The sequence below is a fragment of the Scardinius erythrophthalmus genome (genome assembly GCF_964197995.2).
Source record: "Scardinius erythrophthalmus genome assembly, chromosome: 8".
Lineage (NCBI taxonomy): Eukaryota > Metazoa > Chordata > Actinopteri > Cypriniformes > Leuciscidae > Scardinius > Scardinius erythrophthalmus.
Window position 1 is genome coordinate 5,109,067 of NC_138228.1, and position 27,985 is coordinate 5,137,051.

Consider the following 27,985-nt stretch of genomic DNA (forward strand, 5'->3'; position numbering starts at 1 on the left):
TAGGTCGTGCAGAGAGTCAGAGTTTGAGAAAAAATATAACATTCTTATTTTTATATCAGTATATTACAATTAATGCATCTGGAAAAAGAGCTCCCTGTGTCATTGCAATTAATTGCATCCACGATTCTCCTGATTATAATTACAGAAAGCATCACTGAACTTTACACTGAACACACTGGAGGGAACTTGTCATTTTCAGGCCGAAAAGCAGGTTGTGTCCACAGAGACCATGATGAGGAAGAGGCCAGAGATATGAACAAGACAAGGAAGGTCACACAAGGAGTAGTCCGACTGCCCTCTCCTGCTCCGTTTGTGCTAAAGCTCCTCACTAGAGGCCGTCACTTAACCAACTGACCTCGGCTGTTACGAGGCCCGTTAAACTCGGACACAACGAGTCACGGAAAACCAATCAAGCTCAGGAATCGCTTAACCCATCCAGAAGGCATGTGTCTACCACAGCTTTTCCATTAGAGCTGCCAGAGACTGTGGTCTTATGGGATCACAGGGCAAACTGTGGGGAAACTCTTGCGAGTGCTGGTTTAGGGGGCATCGGCACATGCGGTAGGGCTTCTATGAGAAATTCTGAGCGCATAGAGTGGCTTTCGGGTGTTTTCCGCACAGGGGAACGGTGCTGTCCTGGCTCTGGCCCTCCATGTCCATGTCCAGAAGGCTTTGACGGACGGCGCTCACTCCGCTGTCGCCCGAGCCCAGCGGACTCTCACAGCTGCTACCTGGAGATGAGCTGAGCGTCTGTGAGCGGGACGAGAGCTTCCACGGGTCCGGACGTGCCCGAGCTGGGGTGGGTCGAGGGCGGGGAGCGAACTCCAGGGTTTTGGGACGCTCCAGCGTTCCCGTATGGCTGTCCAGCTCTGGCACGGGAATTGGAGGAGGGGGTTTGCGCCGATGGACCGTCGGGTAGACCGTGGACGGGTCGGGGAGGCGTGGAATGTCAAGAGTTTCACGAGAACCTGAAGGAGAACATATGAACGACTCTGTAAATGACATTCAAGATATTAAAAAAAAAATCTCATCTCATATTTTATCACGAAATCTTATTTAATGATGCTTATTTTTAGGACCATTAATTTTTTTTTGCATTGTGATAATTATTTCCCCCTCAAGTAAATAAAGTACCATAAAGCAAAAAAAAAAAATTATAAAATGAATAAAAAATTGTATACATATACTGTAATACTGCCGTAAAAGGAAAAACTGTTACAGTAATTAGAATCACTTTCGAGAATAATGGGAATTACAAAAAAGTGGTTTCTAAATATTTAGTGGTTTCTAAATATTGTCTTTATGCTAATTATTATTTAACCATCACAAAAAAAATATCATTCTCATTACTGTAATTTATAACACAAACACACACACACACACACACACACACACATACACTGTATTTAATATTATATGCCCTGTAATATACAGCGATAAAATAATTAATAACATTCAGGAGAATCCAAGGAGAATCACTATTGATTACAAAAACGTTAATACAAGTTATTTTAGTTCTGTATAATTAATATATACAGTATATATATATATATATATATATATATATAGGTTTATGAAATCTATTTTATGACCATTGCAAAATTGTATATAATCACTGTTAATATGAAACAAATAAAACATTGTAAATATTTTAAGAAGATATTATGTATGAGAATCGTATTGATATTAATGAAGAACACTTAAGATTAATGGGAATTACAAAAAAAGTTTCAAACAAATCTTAGTGGTTTGAAAATATTGTCTTGATGTTGTGGTCACATTCACTAAAGAACAACTGCACACAAAAAAACAACATTAATTTTTGTAAATATTTACACATCATGGAAGTATTATATATAGTTATACATTATAAAACGTAATTTTGCGATGTGAGCCAAAAGATTCACACAATAACGAATAGCATTTAAAATCTTATGTAAACTGTCTCCATTGAAGTGACCAAAACACTGTACCTTTAAATGAAGTGATGATGGGGGCTGTTGTGGGGGGGAAGGGCATGCTCCCGTCAGAAGGGGTGCGTCGATGTCCCACGACCGTCTGTGCTCGAGGACGAATGGCCCCGTCCGAGGGTGTGCGCCGGTGCCCGCGGTTTAACGCCATCGCTGCAGAGACGTGTGTGGGCGTGAGGGACTGGTTGGGCTCTCGTTTGAAGCTCTCAGCCTTCAGGTCCAGCAGGGGGTTTAATGAGGGCGCAGGAGACACCCCCGGATGAGCACTGCAGGGGGTCGGGGTAAAGTCTTCAGGATCAGACGGTAACAGGGACTTGGTGGAGTTGCAGTCGGAGAGGGAGGAGAGGGAGAGGAGGGTCACGGAGGGAGACGGGTCCGTGCTGGGCAGGGTGGAGTCGTGATGCCGGTTGTGGGACAGGGAGAGGGACAGGGTTCGGCTGGGTGGAGAAGTGCTGCGTCTGAATCGACCCGTGCGCTGGAACAGGCCCTCCTTCTTCTTCTTCTGCTCCTCTCGCGGGTCCTGCTCATCTTGACTCATCTGTGCACCAATCGATGAATAATGTCACATGAGCTCAACATACGGTAAAAATAAACTGATTATGCCAAGGGATTAAGGAATTGCATATGTCAATTATAAACATCTATTAATATCTGTAAGTATCTATGCAATATAAAAAATGCATTGTCATTACAGTAAAGAAAAATAAAACAATATTAAATAATACTTGTAAAATATTTACACATTATAGAAGTATTTGTTGCACTTTATGCAATGCAATGCTAATTTTGCAATGAAATGTGTGTGTGTGTGTATATATTATATATATTAGTGCTGTCAAATTGATTAATCATGATTAATCGCATATAACATAAAAGTTTGCGTTTAAATAATATATGTGTGTATATATATATATATATGTGTGTATATATATATATGCACACACACACACACATATATATATGCATACACATACATATATATAACATAGTATATATAAATATAGTTTATATAATATACACAAATATATAATTATTTTTTGTAAATTAAAATAAATAATAACATATCTATTTACATATTAAATTACAATCATTAATTTGCATAAATAGTACAATTAAATGTATAATCATCATTAATTAAAGTATTTGTAATCTTGTTTATGACATAAAAATTTAAAATCGACAAAAAAAATGTCCAGCTATAATCTGTCCTCCTAAATAACCTCTTTTCTTTCATTACTTTCTTTCTTTCTTTCCCACATTCTCACTCTCTAACAGTGTGTACCTGTTGTCGTCCCAGCTGGCAGACGTCAGCACCGAGTCCCACAGCCGCCAGTATGGAGGCGCAGCCCAGCAGCAGAAGGTCGCTCTTCTTCCTCGGACTGCAGCGTCGAAGTGTTGAGTCCTGTGAGCCTATTCCCAATCCCGAGCCCACCTCCTCCAGCGCTCCGTTACTGCCCAGATCAGGAGCCAGACGTCCTGGAGAACTGTCATCCAGCTCACAGTGCTCCTCTACACACAAGACACAGGTGATGAAGTAATAATAAGGTGAAACAGGCCATAAAATTACAGTTATTAATTTGTTCGTTGTAGTGTTGGGTCTTCAAATCTGAGCGTCTATAAGAAGAACGTGATTCCGACTCACCCATTTCATTTAGACTTGAGAATCCAGCTGTTATAGGAGCATGTTTTGGGGACTTCCCCAGATTTGGGGCACTGGAGGACCACACCTTGCCCTCACCAAGTGATTTTAACCTAAAAGAAAAATACTATTAAGCAACTTATGCTGTAAAATGGTATTTATGGTAATTCCTATCATGACAATTCTTGAAAGAGTTTAGCATGACAATGTTAAGTGTTTCCCCGTCAATGACAGAATTTTCCTGCTTTCTGTGTTTCCATTGTTATACGGTAGGGGGCGCTATTACACATCTTCTGAAAGAGTACAAAATCTCCTGATCAAAACACAAGCAAAAAAGAAGCAGAAACAAACGATAGCGTATGTAAAATAACGTGATCATCAACATTAAAGGGCAAATAAATCAAAACTGCCAAATGTTACTGAATGAAATGTCAGGACGAGGTACAGGATGATGATGGACTCGATCTACTCCATCTATCTTTTAATCATCGTTTTGAATCAGATCTGGATGTAGTCTTTGACAAAAACGTGATTTTCTCAGCCTTTTGCTCAAAATGTTGCCTTTTTATTAAATTTACCCACATTCAAGTGTTGATAAAAGAATGCATGAAGCTAGAATTAAATATTCTAGGAGAAACCATGAAACTTTTGTGACAATGATCAAAAAAATGCTGGCGCTGGCTGGCAACTTTTTTCAAAAACGCTGGCGGGAAAATATTTAATATCCTTTAATATTCTTTTGGTGTACCTGTCCTCCCCCCCGACTCTCTCGCGCTGATGTGTGGAGCTCGGTCCCCATGTTCGGCCCTTCTTCTTGGTCCCTAGGTCCTCTTTCTTACACACTGCCGTCCGGCCCCACGTCTTCCTCCCATCACTGGGTGTCACTAGACCATACATACAAGTGATGAACACATTTCAGAAAATATTCAATATTATGTTTGTTTTAGCAAACTACATAATATTGCTATAAAACTCTACATGAAGTATGGTTTAAAGGAACACGCTGACTTTTTGGGACTTTAGCTTATTCAGCGTATCCCCCAGAGTTAGATAAGTCCATACATACCCTTCTCATCTCCGTGCGTGCCGTAACTCTGCCTGACGCACCCACCGCTAGCCTAGCTTAGCACAAAGACTGGAGGTAAACGGCTCCAGCTAGCATACTGCTCCTAATAAGTGACAAAATAACGCCTACATTTTCCTATTTACATGTAGTGATTTGTACAGTCACAGCGTGTACAAATAACAAGGTCACATGAGACACAGCCATCTTCTAACTGTATACATACTGGGAACTATATTCTCAGAAGGCGAAGCACTGCTAATTCTGCGGAGTAAATGTTGGCGTTATTTTGTCTCTTATCGGGAGCAGTATGCTAGCTGGAGCCGTTTAACTCCAGTCTTTGTGCTAAGCTAGGCTAGCAGTGGGTGCGTCAGACAGAGTTACGGCACACATTGAGATGAGAAGGGTATGTATGGACTTATCTAACTCTGGGGGATACGGTGGATAAGTTAAAGTCCCAAAAAGTTGGCGTGTTCCTTTAATAAGAGACACAAGTATGTAACCTAAGACAGTGTCAATGCACTTCACAGTGTCTAGGTATTGATTCTTGGCACAAGGCAGTGCAGGCATCCGTCAATATGTACTAAGCTGACCAGCAATGCACTCTGGTTCCTATTTATTCCACTATATAAAAGCAAAAGAATGTTGTGTATTCCTCTGGTCTCGACTCACGGCGTATCGCTCTGAGGCGAGGGATGACCCCTGGGCTGGCTGGAGGAGTGGTGCTTTCACTCCCCTGGCCTTTCCTCTTGTCCACGCTGGGTGACGCCTGCACCGTGATCTTATGCTCGAAACCTAAAACAGACACATGCTGTCAGAGACGCAACTGACGTTCACACCAAGGACAATGACTAAAACGGTAATTATAAAGTTCTAATAATCGCTCTAATGAGAATAGGAAAGTGAACACCACAGCTACAATGATAATGACAATATCGATGGAAACACTTTCAGAGTGATTTTTTTTCCAGCTCATGAATGATAAAAACATTGACAGCCAATGAACAGAATGGCTTTTAGGAGCTTAAGAATTTTCAAGCGGCACGCTTGTGCTTATAATAGGCAAAAAGATGAAAAAAGACAATAAAAATGCAAATGCAAGATAAAATGCGATTTTTTTGCTCATTTTGCTGTATTTTTTACCTTTATAAAGTGTGCAGGAGTTTTTTGCAACTTTTCACCAATTTGGATTATAGGGGCTTGTGCACTTTTTTTTAGGTGTGGTGAGTTTTTGGTGTTTTCATATAATAATAATAATTGGTGTGGATGCTGCTATAGTTATAGTTATGTTTCACAGAACCAAGATATGCTGTTGTTGTAATGTTTTACAGTTTTGAGTGTCATTGTTTGTTTGGAGCCGCTGGTGACTAACAACTAACTCCTGCTTGAATATACTCTTGTGTATTGTATGTTAATTTTTCCTTTTTCCTTTGCTTCAGCTATGATAAAGAAAGAGACATCCACACTTGCATTGCGTGTTCGTGCATTTTGGGGGCGGAGCGATGAAGGGAGGGGTGTGTTTGTTTGGGTTGATTTAAAATATCAACAGTGTTTCTCAGAAATCGCTCACTGCACCTTTAAGGACATTAAAATGTACAATCTGTGAATTATTTTATGGGTTCCTTTTAAATTTGATTCGGATTTGATTTGCATTGTATGGTAAAAATATACCAAATTTTACTGAAAAATAACAATGATTTGATTAAAAATAACTATATATATAAATATATATACAGTTAGATTCCATTCCACCCACCAGATGGCAGACTGATGCAGTTGCTGTCCCTGCCGAGTTTAAGCAGTCTGCTCTTTTTGAAGTGGCCTTTGCGTTTTTTAACATGTGGTTTCTCTTGATACATCTGATGGATGATGATGTTGAGCTCTCTCTCTACAATGTCGATCTCCCGCTCGGCTAACTCCTGCTCGCGCCTCCTCAGATGCTCCTCTTGCTCCCTCTGCTCCTCAGCGGCCCGTGCCAGAGCTTCCTCCCAGGATCGCAACTCCTAATGAACAGGCAGTTATTTACACCACTAATCCACTACGCCTACAAGTTATTGCTTATCATATCATTAGTGTAATTTCTTTAAGGCGTAGATGATACGATTTTTCCACGCATTAGGCTAATTTTGTATATTGGTTCAGAATACTTGTGTGTAAACATACATGGGTCTCTTAATCACACAAAATCTCTACTGTATCTTTATTAGATCCTAAATTGATCAAATATCTACCTGTAAATGTACACTACCTTTCAAAAGTTTGGGTCCATATGATTTTTTTCCCCCACAGTATTACTGTATTTTTGGTCAAAAAATACATGTAGCCTTGGTGAGCATAAGAGAGTTCTTTCAAAAAACATCAACAAATGAATACTTTTATTAAGCAAGGATGCATTAAAATTGATCAAAAGTGACAGTAAAGACTTTTACATTGTTGATGTCTATATAACAAATGCTATTCTTTTGAACTTTCTATACTTCTATACTTTAATCTTGTGCATGTATCACAGTTTCAAAAATATTATTTTTTAAGCATAATATTTTCATATTATGAAATATTAAGCATATCATATTTTCAACATTGATAATAATAAGAAATATTTCTTGAACACCAATTAAGCATTTTATTAATTTTTTAATCATATTTCAATTATTTCTGAAGGAACGTTATTTTTAAGTTATACAGTTATTTTAAATTGTAATATTATGCCACAATATTACAGTTTTTATATGTATTTTCGATCAAATAAATGCCTTGATGAACATAAGAGACTTCTTTCAAAAACATTTAAACATTTTATTGACCTTACACTTTTGAACGGTACTATACTTTTTAAAATAACTATTTTAATTATTTTGTACTTATTTTTATTCATTTTAAAAATAATAATTTAAAAACTTGATACAACTTTGATGTGACCTGGTTTTAACAAATAGTATATTAATATAAATTATAATATAAATATTATGGTATTGTTTGGTAACTGACAGTAAAAAAATAAAGCATTATTGTAGATATTTTATTTAAAAGTGAAAAACAAACTTGACAATACTTTGATGTGACATTTAGTATGTTAATTAATATTATTAAACAAATAATATTAATTATATAGTTAAATGGGTTAATTATGTGGTATGATAGTATTGGTCGATGGTGATCCATATTTCTTGCGTAAACAGTGTAAATATAAACTGAAGCATGCATTAAACTATTGCACTAAAAATATTTCAGGAGTCCACCACAAGCTACTGGTAAGCTACTAAATCCCTGAGATGTACCGAACGTGAAACAAACATCTATTTATGGTCCATACCTTCTCCTTTGCTCGTAGTTCATCAAACATCTGCTGGATCTCCAGCCTCCAGTCTTCCTGCAGGGAATGGAAAGACTCCAGGGGCATCTGGAACATGGCTGATTGCTCAATGTCCAGCAGTCTCTTTAGGATACTCCCAAAACAAGGACGCCCGTGTGGGTTAGGACACCAACACTCTACAGAGAGAGAGAGAAAAGTGAGGATGTGATAAAAAGCAAGGATTCCCTTGAGGGCCACTTTTCTGCAGAGTTTAGCTCCAACCTTGATCAAACGCACATGCCTTAACTTTTTTAGGAGAGATGGGTCACATATGAGGGTCAGAAAGTAAAAGTCCTGCCATCCCAGTAAACAATTACCGTCTTTCAACGTTGAAATATGGTTGAAAATAAGTCGGTCCGCCTTGGACTGGTTTTCGACGTGATTTCAACTAAGTAGTTTCAGCCGGACTGTTTGACTATGTGTTTTCAACTGATCATCTAAGACAGGATAAGTCTGTTATACATGTTAAAATAACGGAGAAAAACAAACTACCAAATCATGTTCATTATCTCAAGTAAATTTAAAGAGTTTTACATATTCCATGAAGATGTTGAAGATCGACGTTGAATCTTAAACGTTGAAAAGTCGTAATTAGACGTTGAAGATTTACGTTTATTCAACGTCTAATAGATGACTTTTTGCTAGCTGGGATATGTTTTTACACGTTTTTATATGTTTGGGACTTTACACCTCTGGGCTCTACTATTGGAGAAAGCGTAACTAACTTTGATCACGCGTGACTTGATAACCAATCACATTACAGCCTCGACGTCACTGAGTTGTGCGATAGTCAATCACTGTTTGCGGATACCATAGAAATGAATGAGAAAGCCCCGTAAACTGAATCATACCTGTTGCGCAATTGCCCGTGACTTATCTTATGAAACAGCATTTTTTTTCCCGGTGTAAACAATCAATCAATCCAAAATGAATTTTTTTAGAGCAAACATGTTGAAGATTAGCCAATGGGCTGTCAATTCATTAAATGATAAACCGTTTTCCCACAAAAGTGGTTTATTCAGCGCAGTGAGGCCTCTTCTCCATTGACATCCATTCAAAAAAATGGCCTTGTCTCCTTTTTTAGGCTAACCTTGCAGGCTTGCCTTTGTGTGGCTTAGTTTTGTACACATTGTACGATTTTGGACTTCTCCAAGACAAAAGATGGCCAATTGTGGTCGATTTCTGAGGTCGTGGCTCCTACGCCGTACAGTGAGAGAGCTTCAAATACGGCTGTGTCACGATCTTGTGACCAAAGATAGCCTGCAATCATTTTCCGACAATGTCATAAATTTAGCATGATCAGCTCAAAGTGTGTTTGCTGCTACGACCTCGTCTACTGACTAGCCAATAAAAATGCAACATGAAACGGCGTATTGATCAACGCGACTTGAAAACTTAAAACTACTTTCCTCAAGCTCCATTTGCAAGATTGACGTGCCAAGTTGGCCTCTTTTCTCTAGCCACGATCGCATCCATATTCTCCTCTTCCACTTCCTCATCTTTCTTTCAGCGCACATAAAAACCACAATTGACAACGTGATTCTTCTTGCTCTATTTGTTCATCACTAGCTCATGCTGATGACGGTTTATTCTTCTATAATAAATTGCGTCGTAGCCTACGATTCAATAGGTGTCATCATCATACAGTCTACATACATGTCGTACCCAAGTTTATTAGATCCGTGTTGCACAGTGGGATTTGTAATGATCTTATAGGATTTCTGAAATCATACAGTCTGTTAGCCTGGTTAAAACCAGACCATTCTCAGTAGTAACTGAGTTATGGTCTGGCAGAGCTTAATTAATAACTCATTTCCAAAGGGGCGTCACCAACGGACGTCGCTCAAATGCCTCTGGGCGCAATTGGATAGACCTAAAACCAATCAGAGCGATCGTCATCATGTAAAGCCATATGCTGCGTCCCAATTCGCCTAAGTTACACTACGCCATAAAAGTATGTACTCTTTTTGTGAAGAAAAGGTATTTACTTTTGAATGTGTAGCAAAAAAGTAGGCAAGCTTTGGGACATACTACTTCGTCATCTTTATCGGACGGATCTGTCGCGTGCATCCTGTCACGTAAACTGCCCTGTCAATCATCGTGTCACAGTTAAAATCCTCTATTAAATCTAATTTAATTTCCTACCGTTTCGGAGAGAAATGTAGTAGCACGTTCATCTGCCAGTGGGTCTTTCATGGAGACTGTCCTCATGTGTTTGCAATTTTAATATAATAATGCATTTAAAAGTTGGTGCGCTTCACCAACGGACGTCGCTCAAATGCCTCTGGGCGCAATTGGATAGACCTAAAACCAATCCGAGCGATCGTCATCGTGTAAAGCCCGCCTCAACGTTTCTGATTGGTGCCTAGATTTGGACGGATTAGAAATCGGCTTGAATGGGCTCTTTGCCAGACTACTTGCAGAGCAAATCTAAATTTGCTGGAAGTTTGTCTGGGTTTTCCCAGGCTAACAGTCTGTAGCAGGCACAAGTAATCCTGAAGAGCTTGATGAGCTTGTTCAGGTGTGTTTGATTAGGGTTGGAGCAAAACTCTTCAGGAAAGTGGACCATGAAGGCCAGAGTTGAGAACTCCTGATGTTCACAGGTACATGTTTCATGGGGTTCAACCTAAACTGTTCTTACCTCCCAGCAGCTGTGCAAAGGCCTCGGGGCAGGTGGAGGGGATGGGAAGGGTCAGCTTGTTCATGGCAACTCCATACGCCACAGCCAAAGCGTCAATTTCACGGTACGGCACCTCACCAGTCAGCAGCTCCCAGAGTAGCACTCCAAAACTAACACGAAAAAGACCATATTCAGTCTCTAGTTAGGCTGTAAATCACAGTCCACAGGAGGACGGCAGCTCACCTCCACACATCGCTGCTTTTTGAGAACAGTGACAGCTTGATGACCTCTGGAGCCATCCAGGCGTACGTGCCCGCCGCGCTCATCTTTGTGGTGCGATGCCATTCCCGAGCAAGCCCGAAGTCTGTGATCTTCAGAGTCTTTCCACACAGGTCGTCTCTCTCCACGGGCTCCAGAATCAGAACTGAAATGAAGAGCAGAGACATATGAGGCCAAAGTGGATTGAAGATCCAGTTTTTGCTCACCGTTGATATTTCTGAATAGTGGAAACAATAACAATTTTGCATGTAATATCCAGTGGTGCTCGTCAAACCAGATCATTCGGAAAGCAGACGCTTTACACAAGGATGGAAAACAACACCCTTGATTTGCAATTAAGATAAAACTGAAGTGCAAACATATGTAACACACATTTGAGTCATATGAGAATGATGTACATAGTGACACCTCAAGAAAACAAAACCAAACAAAAATGCATCGACAGATCACGTTAGATCTCTTTAGTCCTTATGCGGCGGAGAAACAAGCGTGCAGCCATCTTTAGAAATTTGTGTTTGAACCAGTTTTTGCGGTAGCTCTGTATATTTCTATGGCATCGCTGCCAAAGAGTAATTAGCTGGTGACGGCAAGTGGATTTACTTATTGTAGAGTTAGTAATTAAACCCATTTTAACTTTAGCATGTAATGTATTTCTGAGAGAAACCTTATGTTCAGAGGGAACAAAATATAGGGCGGGATTTGAATATATCCGGTATTAACTGGACCATGAAAAGTGACAAAAATCACGTGAAATCACATGATCCTTCAGAAATCATTCTAATATGCTGATTTGCTGCATTATTATTATCAATATTGAACCGTTGTGCTGCTTCATATTTTTGTGGAATCCATATTAAAAAAAATTTAGGGTACAAAAGAAGAGCATTTATTTGAAATGGAAATATTTTGTAAAATTAAAATTATTCTAGCTGAAAAGTATTAAAAATCATACCGACCCCCTACATTTAAACAGTAGTGTACAAAATGAAAATATTGAATAAATGCAATGTATTCCGGAATGGAATAATGTAATATGAATCGTTCATAATAAGACCAGGAACATTATTAAGAAAGTAATCAATTGAATTGGGTCAAATAGACTCAGCAAAATGAAGACTTCTAGACTTTTGGAGGGAGTTGAAGCTCTATACTATATCAAATATTTATCAGCCAGTAGCATGTGTTCAGGGAAGAGAAACAAGATCTCTTAAACACACACACAAGCTCTCTCTTTCACGTAACTAAGGTAAAGTGCACACTCATCTAAACACAACGCAAGCTTAGTTTTACATCCCAATCGAGACGCATGACAAGCTTTAAACTACACACACATACACAGAACAGACAGGCGCCAGTAAATTGCATATAGAGCACAATGTCAATATTTCACAGAAGTGGCATTAGAGGAGAGAGACCAATCCTGGCATTGTTCCATGAATTCAGACCTGTTTACTGAAACTACTAAGACCCACATGCTTAGTTTATTAGAACAAGAATTATATAAGTCAATGGGTACATAAGACAAAAGCAGATGGGAAACACTGGTCAAAGCCACTGTCACGCCACATTCATCCACATGATGATTATACAGTTGGCATAAAGACTTGAAAGAGTTTGACTAGACTTTCTGTCTATTCCATATTTACAAACATGAGTCACACCGGATGGAGTGGAATAAATAAAACATGTATATATATATAATATTAAAAATGACTATATTTTTTCCCTATGGTTTTTCCCTATGGTATCGATGTCAAAATTGTGGCCAGTAAAAATGCTAAGTGGCTAGTAACTTTGGAAATCCACTAGCCACAGTGGCTGATGAGCAAAAAAAAAAAAAAAAAAAAGTTAATGTCAAGCCCTGAAAATATATATAGACCATAAATGTGACTCTGGATCACAAAACCAGTCACATGGGTAAATTTTTTTAAACTTGAGATTTCTACATCACACGGAAGCTGAATAAATAAGCTTTACATTGATGTATGGTTTGTTAGAATAGGACAATATTTGGCCGAGATACAACTATTTGAAAATCTAGAATCTGAAGGTGCAAAAAATCGAAACATTGAGAAAATCGCCTTTAAAGTCCATTTATGTTCGCAATTGTGCTGCATTTACTCACAAAAATAAACGTTTTATATATTTACGGTAGGAAATTTCTAAAATATCTTCATTGGACGTGATCTTTACTTAATATCCTAATGATTTTTGGCATAAAAGTAAAATCGATAATTTTGACCGATACAATGTATTGTTGGCTATTGCCACAAATATACCCGTGCGACTTATGACTGGTTTTGTGATCCAGGGTCACATATATCCATTTATATTTAAATATGTGAGTGTGTATGAGAGAGTGATGCTAGTTTGTGGTGCCCTGCTCTTTCTCTCCTCACTGTGTTTCCGTGTGCGGGCAGGCTATGGAAATGTTTGAAGTGTCAATAGTCAGCTGGACTGGTTTGAGTGGGGTGGGGAAGGGTGGAGTGCAGCCTGCTGCTCCATTATCACCACACATATGCAAACGGGAGCAGAGAGAGACAGGAAGGGAACACAGCTGAGTTTCTGTTTGACCAGCACATCACAAGCTCAGGTTGAACAGGTGGAGCCTTTCTCTCTTTCCCACCAGAGTATCACATCCAAAAACATGCTCTTTACTGGCGTGAATATTAGGATATTATGTTTGGCGATACTGTATTGATTCTCAAAAAACACTGTATCGATATCTATGTGTTTACATCCAAGATTTGTGGAAGTGGCTGTTTTCAGTTTAAACAGCTAAATGGCATAGTTGTTATCTCTGAACTTGAAATGTGATGAGAATCCCGTAACAAAAATGACTTTATCTGGTTTCACAGACAGGGCTTAGATTAAGTTAAGATTAGGCCTTAGTTTAATTAGGACATTTAAGTAGCTTTTAAAAATGTGCCTTAGAAAAAAAAAAACAATACTGATGTAAAAAAATTTTTTTTTTTTTTTTTTTTTAAAGGCCCTCTGCTGTTACAGGTAAATACGTGATACCAACATAGCAAGAGAGTTTAACCGTAATGAACACATTGCGCAAGTTTTTGGCAATTGACGAATCTGCGGCCAATCGTTCACTTCTGGCATAAAGTCATAATTAACATGGTCACCAGTTAAACCGTAACTGGCACCATCCGCGCTGCTGAGAGCGACGTTTAGATTAATATGTAAATGCTTTTGTCTCAATACAACAAAAATGAGAGAGCATCTGATCACAGCCATGAGGTTTGGATTGGGGCCTTTGTAATATAATATATAATATAATATCAAAAAGTGAAAACAATTATTTAATCTTGTGAAATAATTGTTTTCACTTTTTGATATTATATTATTATATAAGGATGAAATTCGGAAATATTAGATGAAAGTACCACAAAATGAACACAAAAGATGTTCTGTTTTTGTCTGAAACATTGTGTACTTCACACATTTCATGTGTTCAAACAAGGACATGCTTTCTGCTTAAAATATCTTCTTAGAAGTTTGACAGCTGCCGAGGCAAAGCATTGAGTCAGGTGACAAGCCAAAAAAAATATATAAATATATCTGTCAGAGGAACAACAACAAAAAAATACACATATTCAAAAACAAGTTCTTGCCAGCTTTGCTTCTTAGGTCAATTATTTTCTTCTAAAAAAAATTCAGATATTTGTTTTGAACACAAAAGTACTAATTAAGACGGATAACGTTTCTTTTTCAGTGATTTGAGAATCGTATTTCTTAAGTCATTTATCTGCTCAAGACACTAAAATAAGGTTCAGTTTGCTATCATTAGTTTACATTAGCTAACAAGAACTAACAATGAAAATACTTCTTAAGCATCTATTAAACTCAATTAGTGTTTACTAATGCAATATTAACATTTTAAATTGAATGGAGCTGAGCTAACAATGATACTAACGTTAACAAAGATGAATAAATTCTGCAAATGTATTGCTCATTGTTGATTAATGTTAGTTAATAATGTAATATTTCTTAGTGAATTTGTAAAGCATGACTTTGTTAAGATCTTACCCAGCTCTCTCTCTCTCTAAATGTATGCGTTTGTGTGAGTGCATGTGTGTGTGTGTGTGTGTGTGTGTGTGTGTGTGTGTGTGTGTTTCTGACTCTGGTTTGAGGGGAGATTAGGAGAATAGGAGATGGCTGCTCACAATGTTAATAAGTCATTGTTACGTCGCTGTCTTCCAGGCCATGACACGCTGAGGGACGGACGGCTGCCACCGGAGTGTTATCAGGGGGTGAACGTGTGTGTGTGCTTGTCACAGAGAAAGAATATATAGGATTGTGTGAATATATGTGAGGAGAGAGAGAGAGAGAGAGAGAGAGGGTGTTCATGGGAGTGAACAAAGAGGCACAAAACACATTGGTTGAACATGTTTGAGGTTGAACAAGCGAGGGTGTGTCAATGGTAAATGTGTGTGTGTACACTGCATATACGTGCATGTTTGTTCCAATTAAGTTCTGTTGTGGCTCGTCACTAAGGGCTATTGCTGGCCATTCACAGCATGCATGTAAGTGTATGTTTATGTGTTGGGATGATATATGAGAGGACAGTCACACAGGTTTTACCACTCGCAACAGTCTAACATCAAACAATCTCTAGCCAACCATCATATGCACAGGACATCAACCATAACTCCCATTCATTACATTTATATTCACACTTCATTAGCATTCTGTGCATATACCCAGCATTTCAAGAATCAACCATCAGAATCAAGATATATATATATATATATATATATATATATATATTGATTCTGATTGGCCAATATTGTACAATCTGGCCCCCAATTGACATCAAATCCAACCTAATTAGCATTTCCTTTACATATGTCTCCATCTGCAAGCCTGATGATGATAAAGTGCAGTGTGTTTGGTGTCATGGCACACACATCTGTCACACTGCGACCCTTGTTTAACTGTTTGTCAATACAACAAGCAATTTGACCCTTGACCCTTCATGATCCGATTGGAGACTAGACCATTTGTCTCTCTGTCGATCCATGAGAACGGCACATCATCCAGCAGTTTAAAGCCAAAAGGCTAATAAAAATATTTGAACAGTCACTGATTTATTATTAACCAATAAAGAGGTTGAGCTTGTGTTTAGTAAAAATTTTGACCAATCAGCATCCAGGACAGGAAATATTCATTTTAAAATATAATATCTGGCACAGGCATGTCACAGTCCTAAACATTGTCTAATTTGTCAGGCTTACAATTCAAGAAAGAGACAAGCTGTCTGTGAAACATTTTCTTTCACCCACTCTCTGCTGTCCGCTTTGTCTCCCTGAAAAGGTCTGTGTCTCACTCAATAGGAGAGTCGCCCCCTCTTCCATATCTTCTAATCTTAAGGCACAGATTTTCCCTCAGTGCCATATATAGTTCAGAAGCGTGAAATGAAACGGTCCCCTGAAGGCAAGAACAGCTGGTACTGTGGCTGAACGAGGTCCCTTGTTCCCCATCAGTCTACCTGCTGCTTCCGCCCAAGTACACTACATTACACTGCTGAGAGAGACATTTTTTACAGACTCACATGCTGACACAGCAGTGCGAATCCTTCACTTTGTGTTTCTTAGGGGTTCCTATTTTTGGACCCGCGTCTATAGAGAGAGCAATATATCAGATACTGAATGTAAGCTTGCTTATTTTGTTCAAGATAATGATTTATTAAGTCCACACGTCATGCAAATGAACTCTGCTTCTAACCACAGGTCGAGAGCTGTCGTTCCAACCACACTACTGTGCGATGCTGTTTCGGGAAACACCGACTCGTTGAATGATTTTTAAAACTATATCTATCGTTATCTATTATCGTTCTTGGTGAGAAGCATTTGAATCTGCTTGGCTACAATGGCTTTTATGATATTCTACTCCATTTCACAGCAAATACATAAATATCAAGGCATCAAATATAATTAAAATGCATAATTTTGTTTTACCTACCCTAATACAGAAGGTATTTATATTCAGCTTTGAAAATAGGTCTCCTGAAAACATATTTTAAGTGTACACTCTAAAAATGCTGGGTTGTTTCAACCCAAATTTGGGTCAAATATGGACAAATCCAGCAGTTGGGTTAAATTTTTAACCCAAGGTTTGGGTTTGTCCATATTTGACCCAAAATTGGGTTGAAATAACCCAGCATTTTTTAGATTGTATATATATTTATGGACTGATATTATTCTTATCTAGTTGATTTCATCACAGTGACATAAACAGCCAGCAAAGCAGAATTTCACTGAAAAGGTTATTGACTAAGAGCGCTGGTGGCAAGCATGGCTGTGGACCAATCAGTGGAGGCATGACTAAGCTGGGTGGGGCTTGTTTGGACCAATCATTGAGTGTGGCCCCCTTTTCCTCCCTATCCTCAGCAGTCTCTGGGAGACTGCATGCATTTCCTCTTTATCACTGTGCCCTACAGACAATCCCTCTCATCCCCCTCTCTCTCCCTCATTCTCTCCGTCTCTCTCTCTCTCTCTCTCTCTCACCCTGCCTACCTCTCTCCATTCCCGTATGAATCAGATTCCAGCTGTCGCCTGCCGAGGCATCCATTCTTACACTCAACTAAAGGGGGAAAGAGAAAGAGAGAGGGATGATGATGGGAATGGGTGAAAGGAGAATAAAGGAATGAAGCAAGGGCAAGAGGAAATGGGGCATATCATCTGTGTGTGTGTGTGTGTTTGCATAAGTGTGTATTTGTATTCTTGTGCTGTGGCTTTGTGTGCTTTATATGTAGGAGTGCTAAACACAGGGAGTGACGTGGATATTTCAGACAGCAAGCAGCATAAGAAAAAGGCAGCAAAAGAAAGAAAATGAGAGCGGGAGATGTGGAAATATATAAATATGAAAGAAGGACTGAAGAGGAGCTATATATGGCAGTCTGTCTGGGCTTTATAGTGTGTAATGAGACCGATATCCCATTCATTTCATAAAGCCATGTTTAAAGTGGACTTTCACAGTAGCTTTAGTATATTGTACGTGGTTATTTTGCCAAGAATACAATACAAGACTACAAGATCTGACAGGAAAAGCCCCAGATCAAAGCCAAATCATAAAATATCGAGATCGTAAATACAGTCAGGGTGGAGAACGATCTCTAGTGTGAACCGAAAACATACAGCACAACCAGTGTCGTGTTATTGTCAGGATTGTTTGGTTTCATTGTCTTTTTGTTCATGTGCCTGTGTTTCCTCTCTGTTTAGCCTTATTCATTTTCTTGTTAGTATCTTTAGTCACTGATTAGTTTCACCTGTGTCTCATTTAGTTCCCTTGTTTGTGCCCTAGTGTATTTATACTCCCTGTTTAGCTCAGTCGGTTGTTGGTCATCGCCTTTGTTTTATGTGTGGCAAGTGTACGATTCTCCTTGGTATACTTTGTACTGCTTATTCTGCGTCAACTGCGTTGGACGATATTACCCACAATAATATTACCCACAACCCATTGCGCTTTGGATGAGGATTTGGTGCAGAGCTACACAAATAAAAAAGTGTTAAAAACTACAGACATGGCAGATGTGCGATAATGCGTCTGTTAAAGGGGGGGTGAATTACTGTTTCATGCATACTGAGTTTTTTACACTGTTAAAGAGTTGGATTCCCATGCTAAACATGGTCAAAGTTTCAAAAGTTAAGTTGTACGTTTGAAGGAGTATTTTTGTTTCAAAAATTGTCCTTCCGGTTTGTCACAAGTTTCGGAAAGTTTTTTTCGAGTATGGCTCTGTCTGACGTAAGAGAGGGCGGAATTTCCTTATATGGTTCTTAAGGGCACTTCCCCCGGAAAGACACGTGCGCGCCCGTACACCAGACAGAGACATTCACTGAGCAGAGCGAGAGAGCCAAATGTCTCCAAAGAAGTGTGTTTTTGGTTGCCAGGGGAAGTCAAACCTGCACAAATTACCAACAAAAACAGCATTAAGGGACCAGTGGATGGAGTTTGTTTTCCTGAGCATAAACGGAGTTGTGTAAGACTGTTGTTCCCTGCATTTCGACGATGATTGTTTTATAAACAAAGCCCAGATCGCCGGATTTGCAGATCGTCTAATGCTTAAGGATCGAGCAGTCACAACGATAAAGGTTCGCGGTCGTGCGTTGGAACGGTGAACAAATGTCTCTGTGTGTTGTTTCTAGCTCAGCGCGTTAGCACAGCTAAACTTCGCCCACACGGCCCGCCCCCAGCCGCTCGTTTTTTTCCGGAAAGACTTTACTTCCCTAAGCTTGTCTACTCTTTTGCTACACACTCAAAAGTATGTACTTTTTCTTTAAAAAAAGAGTACCTTTTCTTCATTCAGAGGAATTGAACTTCTTCACGATTCCCATCCCTAATAAAGTGTTAACAAACACATTAGAAAGCAAGAAACTAGTAATTTAAATGTGCAAAGGGTTTCAGTCCTAGAGCGTGCGTGCGCTTGATTTTACATTGGAAGGCCTCGTGTCACCGATACCTTTGGTTGGCTGCAGAAGCGACACCAACGGCTCACTGAGCTTTAATCAGTTCCAGCACGGCACAACGTTGCCCTCCAGGAGAGATATTATTATGGCTTTGTACCCATATGATCTTCTGCATGGTGACTTTCAGACATTAGATGCTGCTGCTTTGTTGTCTGCGCTTTTTAAAAGTCCTTGAGTTTCCGCATTCTCGATTAGAGTCAAATTTCTGTCCGACTCTGTTCGAATGTCAATAGACTGCTGGTAATGTCAATAGATAACAGTGTTATTATAACCTGTGCTGTACTGATGAAGGCCTTGTTCTCTAGACATACATTGAGCCTCTTTTAGGGACATTTGGAATGCAAACCACCAACCAGGAACTGCATGAAAATTTGCCTGAATAGGGAGGAGAGAACAGCGAAAGAACTCCAGAACAGGGTCATTCCTTTTCACTCTTTAATCCTCTCCACACACTAGTATTCATCTTTAATTTATCTTCAATAGTTTATTTCAAGTAAATATTTTGAAACTTTACTGACATTCTCTTCAGTTGCTGTGTAGTTGTCATGGCCTCCCTCTCCCACAGGGTTAAATGTACCTGCGGACAGCCAGCTTTTCTCTGTGTCAGCTGTGCTGCTGTCAGGCCTCTTTGAGGTAAATGTCACCTGAGGCACATGCAAAGAGACACTCCATGACACAAGCAGCACCTGACAGTCAGCAAAACACCTGCCTGCCAGAGCTACTCCTCTTATCTGTGTTGTCACACTTGCCAGGCACACTTCTTCTTCAATGGCTGTTCTTTAATAATTAAAAAATTGTATTAAACTAGGGCTGGTCAATATGGCCTAAACCAAAAAAATCCGATTTACGATTTAAATCAATTCCACCATTTTCTCCAGTCAGGTCTCACCGATTTCACTTTTTTCCACCTTTCAACTGCATAAGCAGCCAAGTTTTATTAAAAGCCCATTTTGCCAGTGGTGAAGTACCCCTTTAACTCACCCAAGCTACAATTTAAGATGAATTCACCCAACATTCTATGAGATAATACACCATCTGACCTGGTTAATGAAACATGGCTGCTGTGTAATGATCTGTTTACAGGACACTCTAATACAACCTGTTCTAGTCTAGGGAGGCTCTGCCTTGCTCCCCCTTGTATTGCACTGACATGCATTGCTCCCTGCTCCCGTCTGCCTTGCTTTCAGTGATCCAACAATAATCCTCTGACTTCTATGGCACAGTAAGATGGTAGAAGAGCAGGCCAGCCATGGGCATTGTGCCCAAGATCTGAGGCACTCGGCCATGCCAGTGCGTTCAGTGTACAGAGCTACAGTATAGTGGCTGCCTGTGTTGTTACATTTGCATGTATTGTTCAGTGTGCATTGCAAGGGTATGTGGACTACAACACTATACACTCTGTGTCTTTCCCACGATATCCACGACATGCTCTATGCTTTGTCACTTGGTGGGTATAGATGTGTGGTACTGTCTGTGTTTACTGTGCCATTACACCTTTAGACACTTCTGTATGTGTGAATGTGTGTATATTATCTGTGTGGGCACTGGGTAGGTCTTGCTTTGATAACTGACTGTGTGATGCTGCAGTCCGTAGTAAACGCCTGTGTGTGATGCATTATAGTGTATGCTCAGTTTGGGTGTGGATAAGCACTTTGTGTGTCTTCTTTGCTATGCATCACGTGAGTTCTGAGCCAAACCTTGGACTCTAACTCTTTAAATAGAAAACAACTAAGAAATTCTCATGCCTGCAAAAAATGTGACTGGTTATATATTAACTGGAACAGTTTTACTCAGTCATATGAGGCCTACGTTCTTCAGTTCATTAACCAGGACCGCCAGGCCTACTTTTTATTGTCTCTTTATTGATTATTGTGGCAGATACTGTGTGTATTTGCTATCTGGCTTGCATTTAAACTGTGTCAAAGTTTAAACAAAGAAAGACACTGACCTACACTAGTTGCTCGCTCTCACTCACACATGCCTAGACAAAAGAAGGCCAATACACACAGCCTCTAAACACACCTGTATTACAGATCCCCAATTCCCACCAAAACAGAGATGTTTTAAATATGAGCCAAAGAGCATCACAGTCAGCGCTGGAGCTTGCTTTTATTGGATACAGCCTATATGAAAGAGTAAATCAATCGTAAAATCAAATCCCAAAACTATCCGTGAACAATAATCATGCATGGCACCCCTTAGAGCTTCTCTCTATATCACAGTGTTTAAAGCCACTATTTAACGGAAGTAGCGTCAGATCTTTTCCTCTGTATTGTGATGCACATTTAAGTAACACGGATAATTGAAGGTCATGGATTTCTTCCATGCAGTGTACGTGTAATGTTTGTTGCAAACAGAAACACCAGAAGCCGAACAGCAGATTGGACATACTTCACAATTAACGACGTGTATGACATAAATTCATTACCAATATTCACGCCTGCATAGAGCTGCTATGGAGCGCAGAGTGCAAGTGAGTGCTTGCAGAGACAGAGACGAGGAGTGAATATATCAAGCACACTTTCCTAGAATGTCCTGTCTCTCAAGTAATGCTGGGAAATTCAATTAACTGGGCTGAATTGCTTCATTGGACGTTTCAATAAAACAGAAAAATGATTTACCACAGACTTGCCAACATTACTTGAGAGTGAGGACACATAGGAAAATTATGGCTTTACTATAAATTCAGGTCTCGCTTCTCAAATTATGGGCCAGATTTACTAAAAAGGGCAAATCAGCGTGAGAGTGCAATTCCATAAAAGCACCATTGGGAGTGGAAAGTTCTGTGTGAGATCTACTGATGACACACAAATTAAAGAACACAGACGCATTCGGATCATTTCCATAATGACCAACGCAATCTACCAAGACCAGCGCAAATTAGCGTCTGGTTTAAGACATGCTTTTTTTGGGCGGTAAATAATGCCACAAATACCTGTGAATTGACTAGCGCAAACCTTAGTAAATCACCTTGCGTGATTCATATAAATACTCCCACAAATTTTGCGTCTGAAAGGGAAACTTCTACAAACGCATATGCAATAAGGTCAGCCGCAAAAATAATTGTGTCCGCGCCTTTTCAGCGTTATTTTTCACTGTGTGTCTTTAGTACTGACAGTAGTTTTTTTAACACCAAAAGAGGGTTTGCAGTGGAGCAAGCTGTTAGTAAATCTGTCCTTAAGGCCTCTAAAAATGGTATTGGTGTATAACGTTTAACACATAAAGGGCCGGAAAAATGACTCATGGTCACTAACCAGAGTGCAAACAATGCAAAAAGTCCATGGCCCCACTTTTACCACCATCCCGTCTGACTCATTCCAATAGGTGGGAAAGGAATGTATCCTATTACTTATTAATGGAATTCCTAAAATTGTGGGTGACATTTATGTGTCGCATGAATGCAGGGTGTTGTCGTAAAGGCAGGAGAGTGGTGTTGTGAAACTGTCAAGCCTCTTTTGTAAAAGTTTTTTGAAGCCTGAAAAGCTAACTTTCTGAACAATGTGTCTGTGTGAGAGAGGTAGCAAAAAGTGAAAAAAGTAAAAAGTGAAAGATTTGTTTGAGCTGCGCCCTCTAATGTACAGGCGTTAATTTGCATTCCCTTCAGTCTGAGGATTATTCATTTCATTTTTGGTGAGAAAGGACCTTTACCTTTTTTTTGTAATTAAAAAAATCAAGCAAGCAAGCCCAGCACAGGTGAGAAAAAGTAACTTAAAAAGTAACTAAGTAATGCAATCAGTTACTCTTTTTAAATATAACGCAATATTGTTGTAATGCATTACTTTTAAAAGTAACTTTCCCCAATATTGCTTTTAACAAACTAAAATACCAATATAACACATTTTGGACACAGTTAGATACAGTAAGTACATAGTTTGTGATGTAATGCCATGTGCAAGTGCATTTAGGCTATACATTAAGAGACTTAAAATTGTATATTTTTTATGTGGGTTCTCTAGGAATTGAACCCATGACCTTGTGCAATGCTCTACAAATTGAGCAACAGGAAAATTAGAACTACAGCCATTCATCTGTCATTTGTGACAAACGAGTTGCTGAACCCTGTACCCCGCTGACCCCGGTGCTTATAACCTACCACTGACCTTGTGTGAGTTCAGACCCTGGGGCTTTTCCAGGACATACAAACATATAACCACACGTATTCATACACATCATCCCTTAGTCTTTTCCCCGTCCCCTCTATCAATATGAACTCTAGTGCATGGTCCAGACGCTCATTTTCTCATATCCACCCTCCCCTTCTCTAGCCAGGCGAGTGACTCCTGTCATTGTCGAGCCGTCTCTGTCTTGGGCGTGCGATAAAGGGGTCATTGTTGCTATGTTGCTGTGTTCTCAGCCATTCTCGGACACATCTCCCTGATTCATTTTCTCTACAACTGCTTGTAAAACACTATTTGACAAGTCTTAATTTACACCTTTACAAGCAATTCACCTGCTAAGATGGTATGGACATCACATGGCCAATAACTGAACTGTAGTCAGAGTAGAAAAAGGGCCCAGCCTCACTGAGATGAATATTTCAAAACAGATAATTAGAAGTCCAAAACAACCACAAACCTAGTAGTCTGTATACATTTTAAGTGTGCATATGTACATAAGACTGTTGTTAAGGGATGTGTTAAGGTCATAAAAATACAGGACTGCACTTTTACGTTCAGGGTTGAGTATGTAAACGTGTCCTGTCATTGAAGAGGCATGGTTTACTAGTCAAGTCAAGTCACCTTTATTTTTTATGGCGCTTTTTACAATACAGATTGCATCAAAGCAGCTTCACATTGATAACATGAAAATAATACAACAAAGTTTGTTTCTAGAAGAAAATTGCATCATCATCCACCTTAAATAACGCAGATCAATAATATTGCTGAATATTAAATGTCCCCAACTAAGCAAGCCAAAAGCCAAGGCAGCAGCTCAGTAACCTTTAATGATGACAAATAAGATTTGCTATAATTTGAGAATCCAAATGCAAAAAAATCCACGACCTAGCTGACACAAAGTGACACTAGGTGGAATGACCAGCTACTGGCTGCTGATGCTGATAATCTCAAAATTGTCAAATATAATCTTATTAACATGTCTGACTAATATATCGGTCTACCACAGCCTTTAACATAATATTGAACTTGAGAGTAGGGATATTAATTGGCTTTATTAAGAGTGGAAAAATGTGTGCCACGACTATTTGATTGCACTAGACAGTGGCCATTAGCCATTCCTGTGTTCCAGGAAAGACCTGCCTGAGGAGTGTGTCAAGGGAAGGTGATCGGGGGTTTAGCGTTACTCTTAGCTGAGTCACCCATCCAATTGATCCCCATTTCTCTTTTGTTTTCCCAGAGTGTGGGCCATTCTGTAACAACGGTAACTTAAGTCCAGAGTGAGCTCAGTTAACGACATGAACTGACCAATGACTCCAGCCTATCAACTCACACACACAGAGTGACATCACTTTAAAGGAGGTCACAGTAATCAGATTATTCTAGTTATTCAGATGTACTGACAACCAGCGAACCAAGTATGTTCAAATTAGCCCTCCAGGCAACATGAGGAAGAGGCAGCTATTATAGTAATTTTGGTATGCAAATGTAAAAGTCTTTGTCTTTTGTCCTGACTCCTCGTATCGGTGTTCTAACATGATGTATTTACAAAGCCAGTTGAATTACACACCAGTTATGAGGGGTACTAAATCAGAGATTAATGTTATGACAAACACCAACACTAGTAAAGGAATGCAATTATTGGTGCACTAAAGGGGACACTATACCATACACACAATCCCGCTGTACTGTGTTGTTGAGCAGGGACTGTACTATGGGGGGAGGGGGATGTCTAGGGTGCAATTGAGGGGAGCTGGGAAGAGGCTGGAGGGCTTGGAATCCGCCTCTGTTGCCACGGCAGCTGTGCCAATCTCCAAGTACGCCTACAGTTTGAAGAGGATACCTGAGCTCAGAGCCCCTGGATAATGAGAAGCCGTGAAACTCTAAACTCTGACAGCTAATGCTTTCACCCCTCCTGTGTCTACAGGGGCACAGTAAACAAGCATCCCATTGCTGAGAGAGGGAGCAGCACTGGGATGACTGTTTTCATGGATTTGACAGGGATTAGCAGACTTTACTAAATCTTCTCTTGAGGGTCTGTCAAGCTCTGCTACTGCAAAAACTGCAGAAATCGAACACTTAGTATATCTAGTGTGCAGCGTTCATTTTCCAAAATGCATCCATACTCATCCATTCAGCTACTCTCTTCTTTCTGCCCACAACAACTCCAACTGCGCTTAGCTGCAAATAGCACAAAGGACCAAAAATAGCCCAGTATTTTCCAGAGCAGAGCAGTTCGTCTTAAGAAGAGAAAGCAATGCAACGACAAGAGGCTATAGGAAAAAAGAAGTCCACACACAACATCTATTCCTATTGTTCACTCCACCAGTGCCATACCCATGATTTTCGTACAATTCCCATTGTGGATTTATTGTTGGTGTTGAGTGCATCAGAACACACTCAGAATTTTATTTTTGCAAAATGTGTACCTTTAGGGGTACAACTGCTTGCCACTCAAAGGGACATCCTTGTACCTTTGTGAGGTTAATAGTAGTAACGTAGGGGCACATACTATGCTAAGGTAATAATGTGGACCTTTTAGGGGTAAATAAGGTGCAAAGTTGTCCCCTTTAGGAGTACTGACCCAATGACAAGGTACAATTTAGCACATTTAATTTAACAGTGAGTGAACAATAAAGAAACGTGACTCACTGTTACTGGATTTGAGGTCTCGATGGATGATTGGCACAAAAGTTTGGTTGTGCAAGTAGTCCATTCCAGTCGCAATCTGCACTGCCCAATTCACCAGTACCCGAGGAGGCACCTTTTTCCCAGCAAGTGCCCGGTTAAGTGCTCCACCACGGGCATATTCCATAACCAGGCAAAGATTTGGCTCTTGCAGGCAAACACCTCGGAGAGCGATGATGTTGCGGTGTCGGAGCATCCAGAAGAGTCTGGCTTCCTGCCTCACGTTCTCTGCCGTGGCACTGATGTCCTCATCTGGGTCCTGACGAGCCGCTTTAACAGCCACTTCCTCATCTTGCCACACACCCCTATACACCTTTCCAAATCCGCCAGCGCCGATCACTTCCTCCAAGCACAGCTCTGAGAAATCAATATCCAGTGGCGACTCCCCACCGACCAGACCTCCCGGAGGCAATGCTGGATAGCTGGCGTCCCGTCGGGTCACATAATTACTAGGGAATATGCCCACCTTGTCTTGGATCTTTCCAGTCCACCAGCCCTCATCTCCAGACACTTTGGAGTCCTTGGAGAGCACCTCCAATAGGTCACCGCGTCGCAAGGTCAGCTCCTCGTCCGCTGTGGCCTCATAATCAAAGACAGCAGTCCAGTAAGTGTTAATGCCTTCATGATGATGGGCAAGATGGGAATCTGGGGATCCCACTGAGGAAAGACGAGTAGAGGAGTTCTGGCTGCTGCTGCTGTTGTGTGTCAGGCAGGGTGTTGAATTTGCATTTTCTGGGAGGACAGGGGGAACACAGGAACCTCCAGTGTTGGTGCAAGGTAGTGGGGCAGCACTGCCACCACCTCCAGCTCCTACTCCACTCAGTCTTGTATATGGGTCCATCACTGAGTGCACAGGTCAGCGATGAGGTCTCAAAAGCTGGAGGAGGCCCTCTGTCAACTTGCGCACAATATCCATGCAGAGCCCATCTACTGAGTGCAGGCCTGGTTGATGAGTGAAGAAATCAATGAGTAAAGCTTTTGCTGGGCTGCCCCTTCACTGTCCTCACCGGTTGCTTGGATTGTCCACAGCACACTTTGCATGCGTGTTAACATTTATAGAGCCATTGTAGTCAGTCAATGTATGCTTACAGCTCTAATATGACTAGGACAAGGATTCTGAATAAGAGTTTTGCATTACAATACACGTTTTTTCTAGAGAAACATGAGATCCAAAGTCCATGAGATTAGATGAGAATGTCCAGTCCATCAAGAAGTAGGAATGTTTTCTTTTTGGTTGCTTGAGCAGCATTGGGCTTTTCCATTAGAAGAATCTATGAAGGCCTTGCTTGATTTCTCCTTGTAACAGCAGAATCCTTAACTAAAAGAATATTAGCGAATACAAGATAAGACAGGAACTAGATGGGTCTTCTGATAATTTGACCTACACCACATATCAGGATCTAGTAACCTAGGGGTTAAATCTCTGGAATGTTGTCATAACCCCTAATCTATGTAAATCCGATCCATGTAAAACTCTCATATTTGTAAATGTACATCGATGTTGCTCTTAGCAATGGACGTTAATGAATATTCATAGCCTTAAACACATGCATGCGCAAACTTAAGGCATCTTCAGACATTCAGCTCTGATAGGCTCACAGGGATGCGCCAGCTCGCGATCTCAAAACATCCACAATTATTTGCACATTCGTAATATTCACTTCACGTATCTCTTGTTTTGTGTAAATCCGGTACATTGCGAACTCTATAAGACAGTTCAAGTCTCTAAATTGCCGTCAAGGAAAGCGCGCGTCCATTTTAAGATGAGAATCACAACAGAGA

The 27,985-nt window shown here is 40.1% G+C and overlaps 1 protein-coding gene across 1 annotated transcript; it reads right to left on the reverse strand.

Annotated features, from left to right (window-relative positions):
* Nucleotides 1-570: 570 nt before the first annotated feature.
* Nucleotides 571-27,044, reverse strand: map3k10 (mitogen-activated protein kinase kinase kinase 10; the record flags this gene model as incomplete). Its single annotated transcript, XM_081372580.1, has 11 exons — nt 571-968; nt 1,974-2,508; nt 3,253-3,479; nt 3,613-3,722; nt 4,358-4,493; nt 5,345-5,467; nt 6,429-6,675; nt 7,986-8,161; nt 10,666-10,814; nt 10,888-11,068; nt 26,168-27,044. The coding sequence occupies 11 exons, from the start codon at nt 27,042-27,044 to the stop codon at nt 571-573; spliced, it is 3,159 nt and encodes a 1,052-aa protein (XP_081228706.1).
* Nucleotides 27,045-27,985: the final 941 nt, after the last annotated feature.